This window comes from Bufo bufo, chromosome 10 (assembly GCF_905171765.1).
Source record: "Bufo bufo chromosome 10, aBufBuf1.1, whole genome shotgun sequence".
Lineage (NCBI taxonomy): Eukaryota > Metazoa > Chordata > Amphibia > Anura > Bufonidae > Bufo > Bufo bufo.
In genome coordinates, this window is record NC_053398.1 from 144,631,526 (window position 1) to 144,648,155 (window position 16,630).

General features: G+C 49.0%; 1 protein-coding gene across 2 annotated transcripts; it reads left to right on the forward strand.

Moving 5' to 3' along the window:
• Nucleotides 1-1,129: 1,129 nt before the first annotated feature.
• Nucleotides 1,130-15,325, forward strand: LOC120980656 (exocyst complex component 3-like protein). Of its 2 annotated transcripts, XM_040409894.1 has the most exons (13): nucleotides 1,130-1,277; nucleotides 1,456-1,613; nucleotides 2,476-2,695; nucleotides 2,867-3,572; nucleotides 3,717-3,834; nucleotides 4,286-4,411; nucleotides 6,578-6,678; nucleotides 6,755-6,865; nucleotides 7,736-7,877; nucleotides 9,531-9,653; nucleotides 10,544-10,699; nucleotides 14,766-14,890; nucleotides 15,002-15,325. In XM_040409894.1, exons 1-13 carry the CDS (start codon nucleotides 1,265-1,267, stop codon nucleotides 15,186-15,188), a joined length of 2,286 nt encoding a protein of 761 aa, XP_040265828.1. In that variant the 5' UTR covers nucleotides 1,130-1,264; the 3' UTR covers nucleotides 15,189-15,325. The 2 variants fall into 2 exon arrangements, with proteins under 2 accessions (XP_040265828.1, XP_040265827.1); XM_040409893.1 differs by lacking the exon at nucleotides 1,130-1,277 and having other exon boundaries at nucleotides 1,284-1,613.
• The last annotated feature ends 1,305 nt before the right edge of the window (nucleotides 15,326-16,630 follow it).

The window sequence follows — 16,630 nt, forward strand, 5'->3', positions numbered from 1 at the left end:
TAATGGCGACAAGTTATGGATTCCATTAGACACAAGACATAACTATAAGGTCATAGGTGACGATTGAATCAATAAGCAAGTTCTCGCAGAACAAGTTTACATTGCGCAGTGATGCTGTGTAAAGGGGTTGGAGCACTGGGGCCCCATAAATTGTTGCATCTCAGGGGCCACAGCTATAAGCAGCTCTTGTCGTAGCTGGAGCAATTCACACACTGATTAAATGACACATGAGCTGCAAAACCTCTGGAGCAAGGCTGCGTTGCTGCGACTGGACTCCAGGCAGCTTGGTGTAGACACCTCACACAGCGCAGGACCCTTGAGCAGCTCCCTACAGTACCAGGCACCATGCCCAATGAAGGGGGGCAGACGCCGCAGAACGGTCATGTGGGCGCTGCAACTCTGCCAGCACCATCATCATGTAAGACTAAAGGGTCTCCATCATGTACAGCGCGGGACTGCACACATAGTGACCTCCAGCCTCGTCCTGGTTATATCGGCCAGCAGCGTCATCACGCAAGACTGTGGGGCAGAGGTAGGCAGCTCCAGCTATTGTGAAACTACAACTCCCAGCATGCATGCATACATACTTGCTCTGCTCTTCTGAGTGCTGTCATAGAAATGAATGGCACATGTTTCACAACAGCTAGAGTGCCGAAGGTTGCTGATTCCCCCCCCCCGCTGTAGGTTCTCCATCATGTACAGGTCAGGACTTCACATAGTGACCTCCGGCCTCGTCCTGGTTATATTGGGCCAGTGCCTTTCACGTAAGACTGTCGGATCTCCATTATGTACAGCGCAGGACTGCACACGGTGACCTCCAGCCTCGGCCAGCAGAGTCATCACGTAGGACTAGGGCAGAGGTAGGCAACCTCCAGCACTCCAGCTATTGTGAAACTACAACTCTCAGCATGCATACTTGCTCTGCTCTTCTGAGAACTGTCATAGAAATGAATGGCGCATGTTGGGAATTGTAGTTTCACAACAGCTAGAGTGCCGAAGCTTGCTGATCCCCGCTGCAGAGTCTCCATCATGTACAACGCAGGACTTCACATAGTGACCTCCAGCCTCGTCCTGTTTATATCATCCAGCGGCGTCCTCGTGTAAGACTTTAGGGTCTCCATCATGTACAGCGCAGGACGGCACATAGTGACCAACAGCCTCGTCCTGTGGGACACCCCACCCCCCACATCCTGCCTCTGTCGGGATCTGCAGAGGATGTTTGTGCCCCCCTCCCTTTCCTCAGTGACTGGAGAGCCGGCTCAGCATGTCTGCGGAAGGTGAGTCCTCGCTGATGTCCAGCACTGTATGGTTCTGTCCTTCTGACAACTGCTCCACTTTGTTAGCGCCATGCTCCGTGGGCACAATGTATGCCTTCCGTGGCCTTTCCCATGTACAGTAGGGTCACGTATGACAGCCCCGTCTTTATGTGTGACCCTGGTGTGTTGTGTGATACAGACGAGACTTTGGCCCTTGAGAAGGCAGAGAGTTTGGCACGAGGGGCAGCTCTGAAATGGGCCTCGGGTATTTTCTGTCGTCCTGACCAGCTGACGCACCTGGGCCAGTACCGGCGGCGGGAGACGCAGCGCAATAACTCCATACAGTCCCGGCTCAAGGTAAGTGTCTGCTATTTTCCCTCTTTGGATTCAGATTTTCCACTTGTTACTCTCTCCTGTTTCTGGTCCTGCCCGAATTTGACGGTCCTCGATCCTGCCTTGTCCCCCCCATATTGGAGGAGATGCTGCCCGACACCCCGTAGATAAGTTTGGTTGCTGCCATGTATCCAGGTAACTTATCCACCAACAGGCATCGGAACATAGCAACGTTTCGACTTCACGCTTGAAAAAGACTCGCTGAAGTCTAAACGTTGCTGCAGATCTTTTGGATTCCTGTGTACTGGGATCTGACACTGCACACACCAGGTACCCTCAGAATAATTATGTGGTATTAAAAATATGCTTTACCCACTGGTGGATTTGGAGTGCTGCTCATCATAGCAGCCAGGCTGTCGGACCTGGATGACCGGCTCATAGATGGTTGTCCTGAGTGTGCTGTGGATGGAGGATCTCTGGGCATGTGCTCCTTCTCCAACCCTTGCCACTTCTGAGGAGGGCTCCTTGGGTAGCCTGTGTCTCACTTTCCCCACAGAACTTGTGCCTAGTTTTATCTGAAGAACTGCAAAAATCGGGGTTGATCCTGCCATGAATTTGTGAACTTGGCTGGGGTGGTGTGTAACACCCAAAGAAAGGAGGTACCCCACAGCAAATGTCCCTAGTGCTGAAACCTGCATTGTGTGTGGGATGCTGCAGTGCGGAGTATCTCTTCATGTACAGTTGTACCCGTCCTCCTCAGGTAGAGCTGCCCCGGAGGCTCCATATATCTGCTTCCCAGGGCAGGGCCATAGATATCTAGTCCTTTTCATGTCGCAATTCATAGATAAGACAGGATGATCCTGACTTGTCTTCATTGTGCTCCTAGTCTGCGCTGCAGTCATACCTGGAAGGGGTGGACCATGGCTTATCACAGCTTCAAGGGGCACTCTCAGAGGTTCGCCATGTCCAGCAGGCCCTGTGTGAGGTGCAGGAAATTTGGCGGAAGGGTGAAGGGACCCTCACCAAGCTAGAATCCATTCGGCAGCTGGTGATGGAGCATGTCCAGCTCTCTGTGGTCATACAAAGCCTGCCGTACATCTACGCTGGTAAGTGCATATCTACAACAAAATGGCCAGCATTTCTGGATTATGACCAACCTCTGTGTCCCTGATAGTCACACTGATTGTGTCCTGTCTGGGCTGCACAGGTTCTTCTATAAGATGGCCACAGACATCTGTACAGTTAACCTTATCTCTTCCTGACCTCTGTCCACCTAGTGCCAAAGCTGATTGCGCAGACTCAAGATCTAATTAAGAACCAGCGTCTTCTAGAGGCCCACGTCAACCTCCGAGAACTAGAAGGCCTTAGAGATGATGTTTTGTACAGATTACAGAAGGTTGGTCCCTTGGTCAACTCCACTGATGATCAGCCCAACACAGAAGCAGTAGATTTGGTTCAGCAGTTTTTTTCGGGTGTTCAGGGTTTGAGCGAGGAGCTGGCTCATACACTTTCCTCCCTGGGCAGATCAGCATTAGGGGTAGCCCGCTCTGACCCTTCTCTTTTAGTCTCTGCTGTCCGTATCATTGAACGAGAAGAAATCCTGGATGTTGAAGAGTTCAGAGGTTCCGTGCAGCAGCCCTGGAAGCCACCAGGACGACCCAAACACTGGAGAGAACTCTTCTTTCATGCTTTGGAAAAAGGCATGTGTGACCGACTAATAGAGCGAGAGCTGCCACTGGAAAATCTCAATGCAGCGTATCTGGCGAATCATTTAAAGGAACTTCAAGATCGAGTGGTGGAAGAACTTCATTGTGTGTGCTCAGTTCTGGTACCTTGTGTCCCGCCGCACTATGACCTGGCTCGAGCCATTGCCTTGATGTGCCACCATGGCATTGCTCGTCACCTTCGTGATCTCCTTAGCCATGACCTTCCTCATCCTGCCCTGTACCACGTTCTAAATTGGATGGCGACTGTTTACCCCAGGTAATTTCCTCCAGGTGGGTGCTTCTCATGGTCATGCCATGCATTCGGGGCAGTTTCCAGGTGGGGTCTGTGCGCTGGGGGTGTTTTTATGATGAGGTATTTACCCTCCTTACTTCCCACAATATCTGTTTTCTTTGCCCCCAGCGAGAATATGATGGGACACCACAACTTCTCATCGGAGATTGATGTTTCTGAACTTGGATCCCTCATCCCCTCAGAAATGTTGGAGGAACAGCTAAGTCGTTACACGCGCAGCATGCGGGTGAGCCTTTCTTGTTGTCCATTTATACCAAGACCCCGGGAAGCTAAAAATGTGTCCTTAGTCCTGGTGTTTGGATGATTTTCTGTAGATGGAGGGAGCAGCTCGTACCTCCACAGGAGCACGTCTCATCTCTTGACATCACCAGTAGATATCAATAGAATGCAACCCAAAAACTAGTTGTGTTGATCATCTGGCTCCTGGGATTTTTCCAGCCAGGCACCTGCTTAGGCACCACTGCACAGAGGACACGGTAGTGCACAACTGCATCATAGGTGCTTAGTTTCACAGTTATGAGGCATGTGCAGAAGTCCTGGTACCCTTTTTATTTAGGCTTGGCACTGTTGAGTGGCTTCATGTCTTCATTGTGTTCTTGTTTAGATCCTTTTCTTTTAGTTCAGAGAGGAGCTGTGGTTGTCAGCATTGTGTTCTCCATGTTGTTGTGATGTTCCAGGTCTGCATCAGCCAGTGGATACGCAAGGCGTTAGACGTGGAGTTCTCAGACTGGCTGCGGGATCAGGAACCAGATAAGGAACAGGACGGCTTCTATCTGTCAACTTTCCAGCACATCGTTATGCAGGTGGGAAAATCTAGACCTTGGGCACAGCCCTGGCCACCATTCATGACCGGAGAAAACATGTAGAATCTAAATATCACAAGAGTAGAGAAACAGATCTAAATCTACATACTGTACAATATGGTGATCGGGGGCTCCCACTTACCACACGCAGAATATATGACTGAGCGACAAGGTACAGACCAAACAGAGCATGTACTATATGAAGGAGACACGACCATGTAGTATGTGAACACAAACCAGGCCTGTGTACAATATGCACACAAGCCCCCCACGATACCCCCACGATACCTGCCCTCTGTACACATGCTGCAATTATACCACAGGTGTATAACATCCAGCCTTTAGCCATGCAGTCTACCATTACCACAGGTGTATACCATCCAGCCTCTAGCCATGCAGTCTGCCATTACCACAGTGTATAACATCCAGCCTCTAGCCATGCAGTCTACCATTACTACAGTGTATAACATCCAGCCTCTAGCCGTGCAGTCTACCATTACCACAGTGTATAACATCCAGCCTCTAGCCATGCAGTCTACTATTACCACAGTGTATAACATCCAGCCTCTAACCATCCAGTTTACCATTACCACAGTGTATAACATCCAGCCTCTAACCATGCAGTTTACCATTACCACAGTGTATAACATCCAGCCTCTAGCCGTGCAGTCTGCCAATACTACAGTGTATAACATCCATCCTCTAGCCGTGCAGTCTACTATTACCACAGTGTATAACATCCAGCCTCTAACCATCCAGTTTACCATTACCACAGTGTATAACATCCAGCCTCTAACCATCCAGTTTACCATTACCACAGTGTATAACATCCAGCCTCTAGCCGTGCAGTCTACCATTACCACAGTGTAGAACATCCAGCCTCTAGCCATGCAGTCTGCCATTACCACATTGTATAACATCCAGCCTCTAGCCGTGCAGTCTGCCATTACCACATTGTATAACATCCAGCCTCTAGCCGTGCAGTCTGCCATTACCACAGTGTATAACATCCATCCTCTAGCCGTGCAGTCTACCATTACCACAGTGTATAACATCCAGCCTCTAGCCATGCAGTCTGCCATTACCACAGTGTATAACATCCAGCCTCTAGCCGTGCAGTCTGCCATTACCACAGGTGTATAACATCCAGCCCCCAGTCTTGCAGTCACCTTTACAGACTTTGGTGACAGAATGGCTCATTGTAAAGAGCCCCTTGAATTCTAGCATGGTCCTGTATTAGGATGTCACCACTGCCACCAGTCACTTCCTGAAATGTTTTCCTTCCTAGATATTCCACCATTATCTGTGAATAGTGGTATTGTAAAGTGGAAGGAACCACAACAACTGAGCCACAAAGTGTAGACCACGTGAAGTTACAGAGCAGGGTCACCAAGTGCTGAGGAGCATAGAGTATAAAAGTCACCAACGCTCTGTCCAGACCTCCTCTGTTATTAACATCAGCACAATAACTTTGCTGGGAGCTTCATGGCATCCGTGTCCATGGCCACTGCATGGCAGCCTTCCATCACCAAGCACAATGCCAGGCGTGGGATGGAGGGTGTAAAGCATGCTACCACTGGACTCTGGAGCAGTGGACATGGAAACCTCTCAACCCAATCCAACACCAGAATTGAGACTGCGAGCTGGGCCCTCTCCAACATTAGGGTCTGACCTCACAAATGCTCTTCTGGATGAAGGGGCAAAAATTCCCACAGATACCCTCCAAAATCTTTTAGAAAGCCTTCTCAGAGGAGCAAAGGAGGGACCTTCTCACAAGAGCAATGGGGGGACAACTCCATATTGATGCCTATGGATGTAGAATGGGAGGTCACAGAAGCTTCTGGAGTGTGTAGGTGACCAGTATGTTTCTCCATATGGTGTACGTATGTTTTTTTGGGGATGCAGCAGCTGTCTATTGGGGTTTGGGTTTTTCAGATAAGATTTATGATAATATCTTGACCTCTTTCAGATTCCATTCTTCATGTTTTCTCATAACCTGTCCTTTGATTGGCCCGTAGTCTCCATTACACATGACATGTCATTTCGCTGTAGACCACTATTCATACATGATGTTATATTGGGAACTTTGGCTCTTGGCGGGCCCCAGGAAGATGGGGGGGAATGTTTTCACAATGGCTGTCCTTAAAGACATGTTACTTGTGACAGATGCTGATGGAAAATGTGCAGCTGGCAGCAGCTCTGGGGGAGAGTCTGGAGAATCGGGTGAGGAACGCAATGGTCTTTGAGATGGAGAACTGTCTGGTCTGGTAAGTGGTGGCATCCATGGCTGATAAGGAACTGCTGTAGAGACAGATCTGAGGCAGACTGTTATGTTCTCTACAGGCTGCGAGAGGCACTGGTGAAATATGGCATCGAGCACATGAAGGACAGGACATATCCCACCTACTACTCACAATACCTGCTGGCCGTAATCAATGGATGCTGTGCCTTAAGGTATAAGGAAGAAGGAAACCACATGTACTGGGTGGAAGGATATACATGTATGGAGCGGGGTCAGTTCATGGCACTGCTGGCTCTGCTACATGGCTGACACCTGCCTGAAGCGACCAGGATCAGCAAGAAGTCAAATACCGGCCATTTAACCCCTCACTTGCTGTGGCCCAGTGGTCTGATAGAGGGTCTGGGCTCATGATACAAGCCTGTACATAAAGAGAGAAAAGGGCTGGCTATCAATGATAAACCAGACGGATCACAGGGCGTTCGGGTGGACTGATGAGGTAACACCACAAGTGATCGTCCCCCCTGGGATGTGTGATGCTGCAGTTCTCATCAGTCCACCTGAACGCCCTGTGATCCGTCTGGTTTATCATTGATAGCCAGCCCTTTTCTCTGTATAGGCTTGTATCATGAGGTATTTGTTTATGTTTACTGTATTTTGTCAGTACCTTACTCATATAGACCCCCTGATGGGGGAAACGCGTTGGGTTAAGAAGAAGTAAGGCTGTCGATTAGGGCCTTAATAGGGTCAATCAGGATAGGAAGGAGGATGGAGAGACTCCACCATCGGGGGTCGTCTCCGGGCTGAGGGTGAGCATAGGGTGTTTGCAGGGACATCTCCTTACCAAACGGTCTCCCCTCATCTCCTTATTGACTTCAGGCCTTGATTTATTTTTTTCGTATTTTGCTCATTTGTTCTCTATTATCTAATATATACTTACCTACGGTTTAGTGCTGCGTATACTTGTAAGTCTCATCGAATCTATTTTAAATAAATTAAATAAAATTGTGCATTTTAGGGGTCCTTTACTCCTTGTTTTGGTAATACAGTGTCCTGCCTGCGCTAACCTCTCCTTCTGTCCTCAGCTCCACGATCTCACACTTGCAGCCAGAAGGGTCCGGGAGTCCTGCCTTCAGAAAAGTGGCACCCTGCTTACAGACATCACTGGACAAGACGCAGAAGAAAGCCTGTCATCTTTTGCTGGATGACCTGCAGACCGAGCTACAGGTGATCCCCCTCCTCTCTGGTGACACCCTGGAAATGGCCACTGGAGATTATAAAGCGCAGCATGAGTGTGAGGTGTCGGGCTGCGTGTGTCAGGCCACACAATGTCTGTGTCACAGGGCGCCGACGAGGTGCTCCTTCTCCTCAGCTTGGCCGGCTCCCTGCGGTGAGATCGGAGCGAGGACGCGCGATGCCGATGCGTCCTCGTCTTCAGAGTAACAAGGGGTGGGGAGGACCCGGCCGTGCACTTCTCTCCAGCGTGGCTGACGTCCTCCGCTCCCATAGTAACAGGGCTGAGTCTGAGCACCGAGCTGAGCAGCTGGATGCAGGAGAGCGAGTCATGTGACGCTGGCCATGTCACATGACTCCTCACTATTTAACAGGCAGCCTGTGATTAAGGTCCTTTACCTAGTGTATATTTCTGAGTGATTTCCTCTGGTTTATGTATTGACTCCCGGCTCGTGTATTGACTCGTCCTCGTCTGCTCCTTGTGTCTTGTGGTATCTCCTGGTATTGACTCCCGGCTCGTGTATTGACTCGTCCTCGTCTTCTCCTTGTGTCTTGTGGTATCTCCTGGTATTGACTCCCGGCTCGTGTATTGACTCGTCCTCGTCTTCTCCTTGTGTCTTGCTATTATCTCCTGGTTTGACTCCTGGCTCATGTTTTAACTCTTTCGCCTGCTCCTTGGTTCTGCCGTGACTTCCTGGTGTTTGACTTCTGCTAGCTAGACTTTCTGTATTGTCTGTCTTGTTTGTCCTTTCCGCACTTACGTAAGTTAGGGACCGCCGCCCAGTTGCGCTCCGTTACCTAGGATGGGTAAGTGCAAGTAGGCAGAGACAGAGGCGTGGGTGGCAGTCAGGGGTGCACTTCTCCTTACCCCCGTGACAGTCTGCTCTGTGCACAGTCACATCACCAACTTGTGAGGCTATGGACTGTAGTAATCGTGAAAAGGCTACAGGGTGACCAGGAGTGGACTGGCCATACACCCTACAAGGAAACTTCCCGGCAGGCTGATGGCCATGGGGCTCCTGAGCCCTGCTCACTGCTACCAGCCATGGTAAGTAATGATCTGATGCTCCCCTCCTGACTCTTGAATTTATCTGTATTGCCATCCTAAGGTAACTAGAGTAGGAGGACAGAACGTGGCAGCTGTTGCTGGCCACCACAGGGGGGGGCAGTTTTTGGGGAGGTATTTTGTGCTGCTGGGGCAGTATTTTGTGATGTACTGTGGTATTTGGGTGTGTTGGGGCGGTATAATGTGCCGCAATATGGTATTTCTGACCCTGCCTTCTGTCAGTTTGGGCCCACTACAAAATAGGGCCACTTTTAGTTTTCCTGGACCACTTTAAGTTCTAAGTCCACCCATGAGGGTGACATCAGAGAATAAGAAGAGTGATGGTGAAAAGGCTTTGGGCTAATACCTGCAGGATGGCGTGAAGGTGCAGAGGCTACGCATTGACAGCTGTGGGGTGAAATGATGGTGGAAATGCTGCAGAATGAAGATGAGTGATGGTGGAGAGGCTGTGGAACACCTGAAGAGGGGCTCAGGGGTGAATTTGCCTTGACATGTGATGGAAAGTTCAGTGTTTCAACTGGGTTAATTGAACAATATGGCTCCGCTCCCCAAGATCAGTGACTTTTGTATTTTCTCTGCAGCCTCTATTCAGGGACATCCCCTCCCGACCCTGGCTGACGGGCTCCAATAATGTGCATTTTATATGTGAAAAGATGGAAGATTACAGCCAGTATCTGTGCAAGGCCAGAGCCCCAGCATGCCAGGTGAGCAGACCTTCACTGAGCTCCGTCTGTAGATCCAGGTCCTAGGGAGAGGACACATCACTGAGCTCCGTCTGTAGATCCAGGTTATAGGGAGAGGACACATCACTGAGCTCCGTCTGTAGATCCAGGTCATAGGGAGAGGACACATCACTGAGCTCCATCTCTAGATCCTAGTCACAGGGAGAGGACACATCACTGAGCTCCGTCTGTAGATCCAGGTCACAGGGAGAGGACACATCACTGAGCTCCGTCTGTAGATCCAGGTCACAGGGAGAGGACACATCACTGAGCTCCGTCTGTAGATCCAGGTCATAGGGAGAGGACACATCACTGAGCTCCGTCTGTAGATCCAGGTCATAGGGAGAGGACACATCACTGAGCTCCATCTCTAGATCCTAGTCACAGGCAGAGGACACATCACTGAGCTCTATCTATAGATCCAGGTTATAGAAGGAGGACACATCACTGAGCTCCGTCTGTAGATCCAGGTCATAGGGAGAGGACACATCACTGAGCTCCATCTATAGATCCAGGTCATAGGGAGAGGACACATCACTGAGCTCCATCTCTAGATCCTAGTCACAGGGTGAGGACACATCACTGAGCTCCGTCTGTAGATCCAGGTCCTAGGGAGAGGACACATCACTGAGCTCCATCTGTAGATCTAGGTCATAGGGAGAGGACACATCACTGAGCTCCATCTGTAGATCTAGGTCATAGGGAGAGGACACATCACTGAGCTCCATCTGTAGATCCATGTCATAGAGAGAGGGCACATAACTGAGCTTTGCTTGCTTGGAGGTGCTATCCATCTTGGCTGGTGTCCTCCTGGCACTGTCCTCACAGCAGTGTCCACTGATTGTGTGCTGACCTCTAACCTGTCCTCTTAGTACCTGTTGGCGCAGACGGAGCGGATGGTGACAATCGAGTATGTACGCGCTCTGATGGACAGCAAGTTTGTATGCCGAAGCCCTGAGGAGCGGCAGCAGGTTGCCCACAGGATGGCTCTGGACGCAGAGGAGCTGAGAACAGTGCTGCACACCATGGTGAGGTGATACATTGTGCAGATCCAGGGGGATGTAGTGTCATTTTGAGATAACAGAAGTCTGATGGGAAAGATCGTGCCCACAGCAGGACGCCCTCCGTCATAATTTACGGGGCACACGGGCTCAGTGGGGTGCAGATTGTGGGCGTTCCTATTTATGCTGTAGAGATACAGCAAGGAACAGAAGTATTTGAGCACCCTGCGATTTTGCAAGTTCTCCCACTTAGAAATCATGGCGGGGTCTGAAATTCACATTGTAGGTGCTTTCCCACTCTGAGAGACAGAATAAAAAAAAAGAATTCAAGAAATCACATTGTATGATTTTTAAAGAATGCATTTGTCTTGCTCTGCTGAACAGAAGTATCTGAACACCTGAGAAAATCTGTGTTAATATTTGGTACAAACACCTTTGTTTGCAGTTCCAGAGTTCCTGTAGTTCTTGACCAGGTTTGCAGACACTGCACAGGGATTTTGTCCCACTCCTCCACACAGATCTCCTCTAGATCTGTCAGGTTTTGGGGCTGTCGCTGAGCAACACAGAGTTTCAGCTCCCTCCAAAGATGTTCTATTGGATTTAGGTCTGGAGACAGGCTAGGCCACTCCAGAACCTGGATATGCTTTTTACGTGTCACGGGGTTCCGAAGGTGCACTCGGTCCCCCATCGCCCGCAGACCTGTTGCTTAGCTTTGGGAATGAGGATCTGTGTTTGACCTCATTCCCAGGGCGGCTTTACTAGCTGGGTGGCTCCCTGCTCCTAAGTCTGCCTTGAGCGCCGAGCTGATCACTCGGTGCTCGACTGGTTGGTCTGTCGGTCATGTGACGCTGGCCACGTCACATGACCCTCACTCCCCACTATAAATACAGGCAGCCTGCTGGCTACAGGTTGCCTGTTAATTTCTAGGTTCCTGGCTATTTGTTGGACTGCTGAATACTTACCTGATCCTGTTCCTTGACCATCCTTTTGCCTGATCCTCCTGTACTGCGCATCCGTCCTGGTATTGTGACCTCGGCTCCCACCTGACTACTCTCTTAGGACTCCTCTTGTACTTCTCTGTTCTCCTGGTATTTGACCCCGGCTTCTCCTGACAATTCTTTGCTTAATCCTTTGTACTTTGTAGCTTTCCTGGTATTGACTCGGTCCGTTCACGTCCTGTTGTTTGTCTGTCATCCCTGCACTTATTCCAAGTTAGGGATTGCCGTCCAGTTGTCCCCTGTCATTAGGACTCGCGAGGCAAGTAGGCAGGGCCAGGGGTAAGGGTGGAGCGCAGTGGTCACTTCCCTCCCCCCCTGTGTGTGTGTGTACGCGACCGTTACATTACGGAGCCGCTCCTTGGTTATCCTGGCTGTGTGCTTCGGGTCGTTGTCATGTTGGAAGACCCAGCCACGACCCATCTTCAATGCTCTGACTGAGGGAAGGAGGTTGTTGCTCAAAATCTCACAATAAATGGCCCCATTCATCCTCTCCTTAATACAGTGCAGTCGTCCTGTCCCCTTCGCAGAAAAGCCCCCCCAAAGCATGATGTTACCCCCCCCCCCCATGCTTCACAGTAGGGATGGTGTTCTTGGGATGCAACTCATCCTTCTTTTTACTCCAAACAAAATGAGTGAAGTTTAGACCAAAAAGTTCTCCTTTGGTCTCCTCTGACCACATGACTTTCTCCCCGGCCTCCTCTGGATCATCCAGATGGTCATTGGCATACTTCAGACGGGCCTGGACATGTGATGACTTGAGCAGGGGAACCTTCCGTGCAATGCATGATCTGAAACCATGACGGCGTAGTGTTCTACCGACAGTGACCTCTGAAGCTGTGGTCCCAGCTCTCCTCATGTCATTGACCAGCTCCTCCCTTGTAGTTCTGGGCTGATTCCTCACCTTTCTTATCATCAGTGATACCCCACAAGGTGAGATCTTGCATGGAGCCCCAGTCCGAGGGAGACTGACAGTCGTCTTTAGCCTTCTCCATTTTCTAACAATTGCTCCAACAGTTGATCTATTTTCACCAAGCTGCTTGGCAATTGCCCCGCAGCCCTTTCCAGCCTTGTGGAGGTCCACAATTTTGTCTCTGGTGTCTTTTGACAGTTCTTTGGTCTTGCCCATGGTAGTAGTTGGCGTCTAACTGACTGTGGGGTGGACAGGGGTCTTTAAAGAGCTCAGACAGGTGCGACTAAGTTAGATTAATAAGTGGAGTAGAGGTGGATAAAGGCGCAGTAACAGGTCTTTGAGAGACAGAATTCTTGCTGTTTCTCAGGTGTTCAGATACTTCTGTTCAGCCGTGCAAGACAAAGAAATTCTTTAAAAATCATACAATGTGATTTCCTGAATTTTTTTGTTTTAAATTCTGTCTCTCAGAGTGGGAATGCACCTACAATGTGAACGTCAGACCCCTCGCAGGGTGTTCAAATACTTCTGTTCCTCACTGTATAGGGAAGAACATATAACGAAGCAGGTACAGCAGGATGTAGTGTAATATATAAATCAGATGTGGTGGAGGAATATATTTTATCAGATGCATGATGTACAGGGTGAGTGGAATGTAGTGTATTATGCAGAGAAGGTGCACTGTAAGTGGGATGTAGTGTTTGGGGGGTACTATCTCTCCTTGGGGGGGGGGGAGAGCGCCTTAATCGGTGTGAGGAGACTTATAGGCCATACATGCTCCTGGGAAGAAAGGGATGCAAATTGGCTCTTAACAAGCTCCGCCTTTGATGCTACCAGATGTACTCTCTGCTTTGCACTGATGAGGGGCAATCACCCCGAAACAGCTGTCTGCAGATGAGATGCTGGCTTACTTAATATCCGAGTCATGTGTCAAGGCCTATTTAACCTCCTAACAGTCACGTTACAATTGGAAAAAACCCTCCCAAAAATGTCACTTTTATTATAGATTTTTAATGTGTGCCTGCAATAAATCTTGTTGGCGCACAACTCAGGATGCACAATTGCATATTTAACCCCTTAGTGACATCATTAAGTATAGCCTTAAGGACCAATAATATTTCCCCCCTGATGGGGGATGGGGGGGGGAGCTTTATCTGCTCATACCTCTGGTTTGGTACCAGCTAGAGGTATGGGCTCTGTATTGTTTGAAAATTTCCAAGTTTTCAGTCAGACAATACCAGAATGACAGCAATATCTTCAGTAGATGGGAAGATATCACTGATAGAAATCGGAAATAATTGCAGGTAAAACCTGCTTTTATTTTCACTTTCAGCTATATTTACTGCATCCCGATTTCTAACAGTGATATCTCCTCTGCTATTTGGACTAATGCTGTCATTTTGGTCTTTTATGAAAGCCTTGTATGACCAGTTGCATGCTTCTAGCTACTACCATTCATAAGATATCGCCAGCTAAAGCAGCCCTTTCCCCTCCACTTCTGCCAGAGCTCAGCTTGGGCAAAACAGTTAGGTGGTTAAAGGGTCAAACATTGACTTTATCTGGCGGCATCAGAGACGGAACTTGGTAAGAGCTCATTTGCATCCCTTTCTTCCTGGGAGGTAGTGTAGTATATAGAGCAGGTGCAATGTGACTGGGAGGTAGTGTAGTATATAGAGCAGGTGCAATGTGACTGGGAGGTAGTGTAGTATATAGAGCAGGTGCAATGTGACTGGGATGTAGTGTAGTATGTAGAGCAGGTGCAATGTGACTGGGAGGTAGTGTAGTATATAGAGAAGGTGCAATGTGACTGGGAGGTAGTGTAGTATATAGAGAAGGTGCAATGTGACTGGGAGGTAGTGTAGTATATAGAGAAGGTGCAATGTGACTGGGAGGTAGTGTAGTATATAGAGCAGGTGCAATGTGACTGGGATGTAGTGTAGTATATAGAGCAGGTGCAATGTGACTGGGAGGTAGTGTAGTATATAGAGCAGGTGCAATGTGACTGGGAGGTAGTGTAGTATATAGAGCAGGTGCAATGTGACTGGGAGGTAGTGTAGTATGCAAAGAATATGCAGCGTAAGTGGGATGTAGTGTAGCGGGCGGGCAGTCGTGGATGATGCGGGGCAATTTGGCCTGTACCTTGTCGTATTGTGCTGGTCTTGATAGTCCTTTCTGCCGTTGGTTGCAGGGTCTGGAGGAGTCGGCACTCTGTGTCCCCCTCATTCACTCCCTCCAGGAACTTTTTGCCCTGATGGACTCCTCACTGCTCAGTCTGGAGGTGTCAGGACTGATGACAGCGTTCCCTGACATAAGGTAAATGGGGGTGATGCCGTTAATGAGAGGATGGGATTGGTGGAATGAACCGTAGATGGCGCCGCATGCTGGGGATCGGGGGAAGTCATGATGGTTCCTTTCTCTCTGCAGTGATGAACACGTGTTGGCGCTGCTAGTTCTGCGGGGTGATGTGACCCGGGATCTTCGTCACACAGTCCTCAGCACCATGCACCGCCAGGCGCTGACTCTTCCAGACGACTACCGGCCCATCTTCATAAGTATCCCGGTCCCTGCCCGCGCGCCCTCGTTCTGCCTTCACCCGAGCTCCTGTGCCTGAGGTCCGGGCTGATGCTGCCATGTGTATACGGCGCCCTCCTGTGGAAGCTTTTGTCCGGCCCCTGCAGACAGTCCTTACGGCGTCCCTTACATTGTGAACCTCGATGATAAAGCTAAAATAAATATTTTCTAGACCTCTGCTTATTGTCAGTGACTGAAGACTGGTCCCTAATTGCTATAGGTGACATCTGCTCCATTTCCTCCTCAGATGGGGGCTGTGGATATGGTCTGCTCTACTTTCTTTGCATATTTGTGGCAGCTTCAAAAAATACAATGTATGAACTCTGCTTTAGAAGAAAGCTCGTACGCAGCTGTTAAAGGGGTTGTCCCACGAAAAATATTCTACAGGGAGTGCAGAATTATTAGGCAAGTTGTATTTTTGAGGATTAATTTTATTATTGAACAACAACCATGTTCTCAATGAACCCAAAAAACTCATTAATATCAAAGCTGAATATTTTTGGAAGTAGTTTTTAGTTTGTTTTTAGTTTTAGCTATTTTAGGGGGATATCTGTGTGTGCAGGTGACTATTACTGTGCATAATTATTAGGCAACTTAACAAAAAACAAATATATACCCATTTCAATTATTTATTTTTACCAGTGAAACCAATATAACATCTCAACATTCACAAATATACATTTCTGACATTCAAAAACAAAACAAAAACAAATCAGTGACCAATATAGCCACCTTTCTTTGCAAGGACACTCAAAAGCCTGCCATCCATGGATTCTGTCAGTGTTTTGATCTGTTCACCATCAACATTGCGTGCAGCAGCAACCACAGCCTCCCAGACACTGTTCAGAGAGGTGTACTGTTTTCCCTCCTTGTAAATCTCACATTTGATGATGGACCACAGGTTCTCAATGGGGTTCAGATCAGGTGAACAAGGAGGCCATGTCATTAGATTTTCTTCTTTTATACCCTTTCTTGCCAGCCACGCTGTGGAGTACTTGGACGCGTGTGATGGAGCATTGTCCTGCATGAAAATCATGTTTTTCTTGAAGGATGCAGACTTCTTCCTGTACCACTGCTTGAAGAAGGTGTCTTCCAGAAACTGGCAGTAGGATTGGGAGTTGAGCTTGACTCCATCCTCAACCCGAAAAGGCCCCACAAGCTCATCTTTGATGATACCAGCCCAAACCAGTACTCCACCTCCACCTTGCTGGCGTCTGAGTCGGACTGGAGCTCTCTGCCCTTTACCAATCCAGCCACGGGCCCATCCATCTGGCCCATCAAGACTCACTCTCATTTCATCAGTCCATAAAACCTTAGAAAAATCAGTCTTGAGATATTTCTTGGCCCAGTCTTGACGTTTCAGCTTGTGTGTCTTGTTCAGTGGTGGTCGTCTTTCAGCCTTTCTTACCTTGGCCATGTCTCTGAGTATTGCACACCTTGTGCTTTTGGGCACTCCAGTGATGTTGCAGCTCTGAAATATGG

Excerpts from the sequence above, each read along its gene's own strand:
- LOC120980656 (XM_040409893.1), top strand. The coding sequence starts at position 1,368 with ATGCCTTCCGTGGCCTTTCCCATGTACAGTAGGGTCACGTATGACAGC. Across the intron at positions 6,679-6,754 it reads ATGGAGAACTGTCTGGTCTG|GCTGCGAGAGGCACTGGTGA; the intron begins GTAAGTGGTGGC and ends TGTTCTCTACAG. Across the intron at positions 7,878-9,530 it reads ACCTGCAGACCGAGCTACAG|CCTCTATTCAGGGACATCCC; the intron begins GTGATCCCCCTC and ends TTTTCTCTGCAG.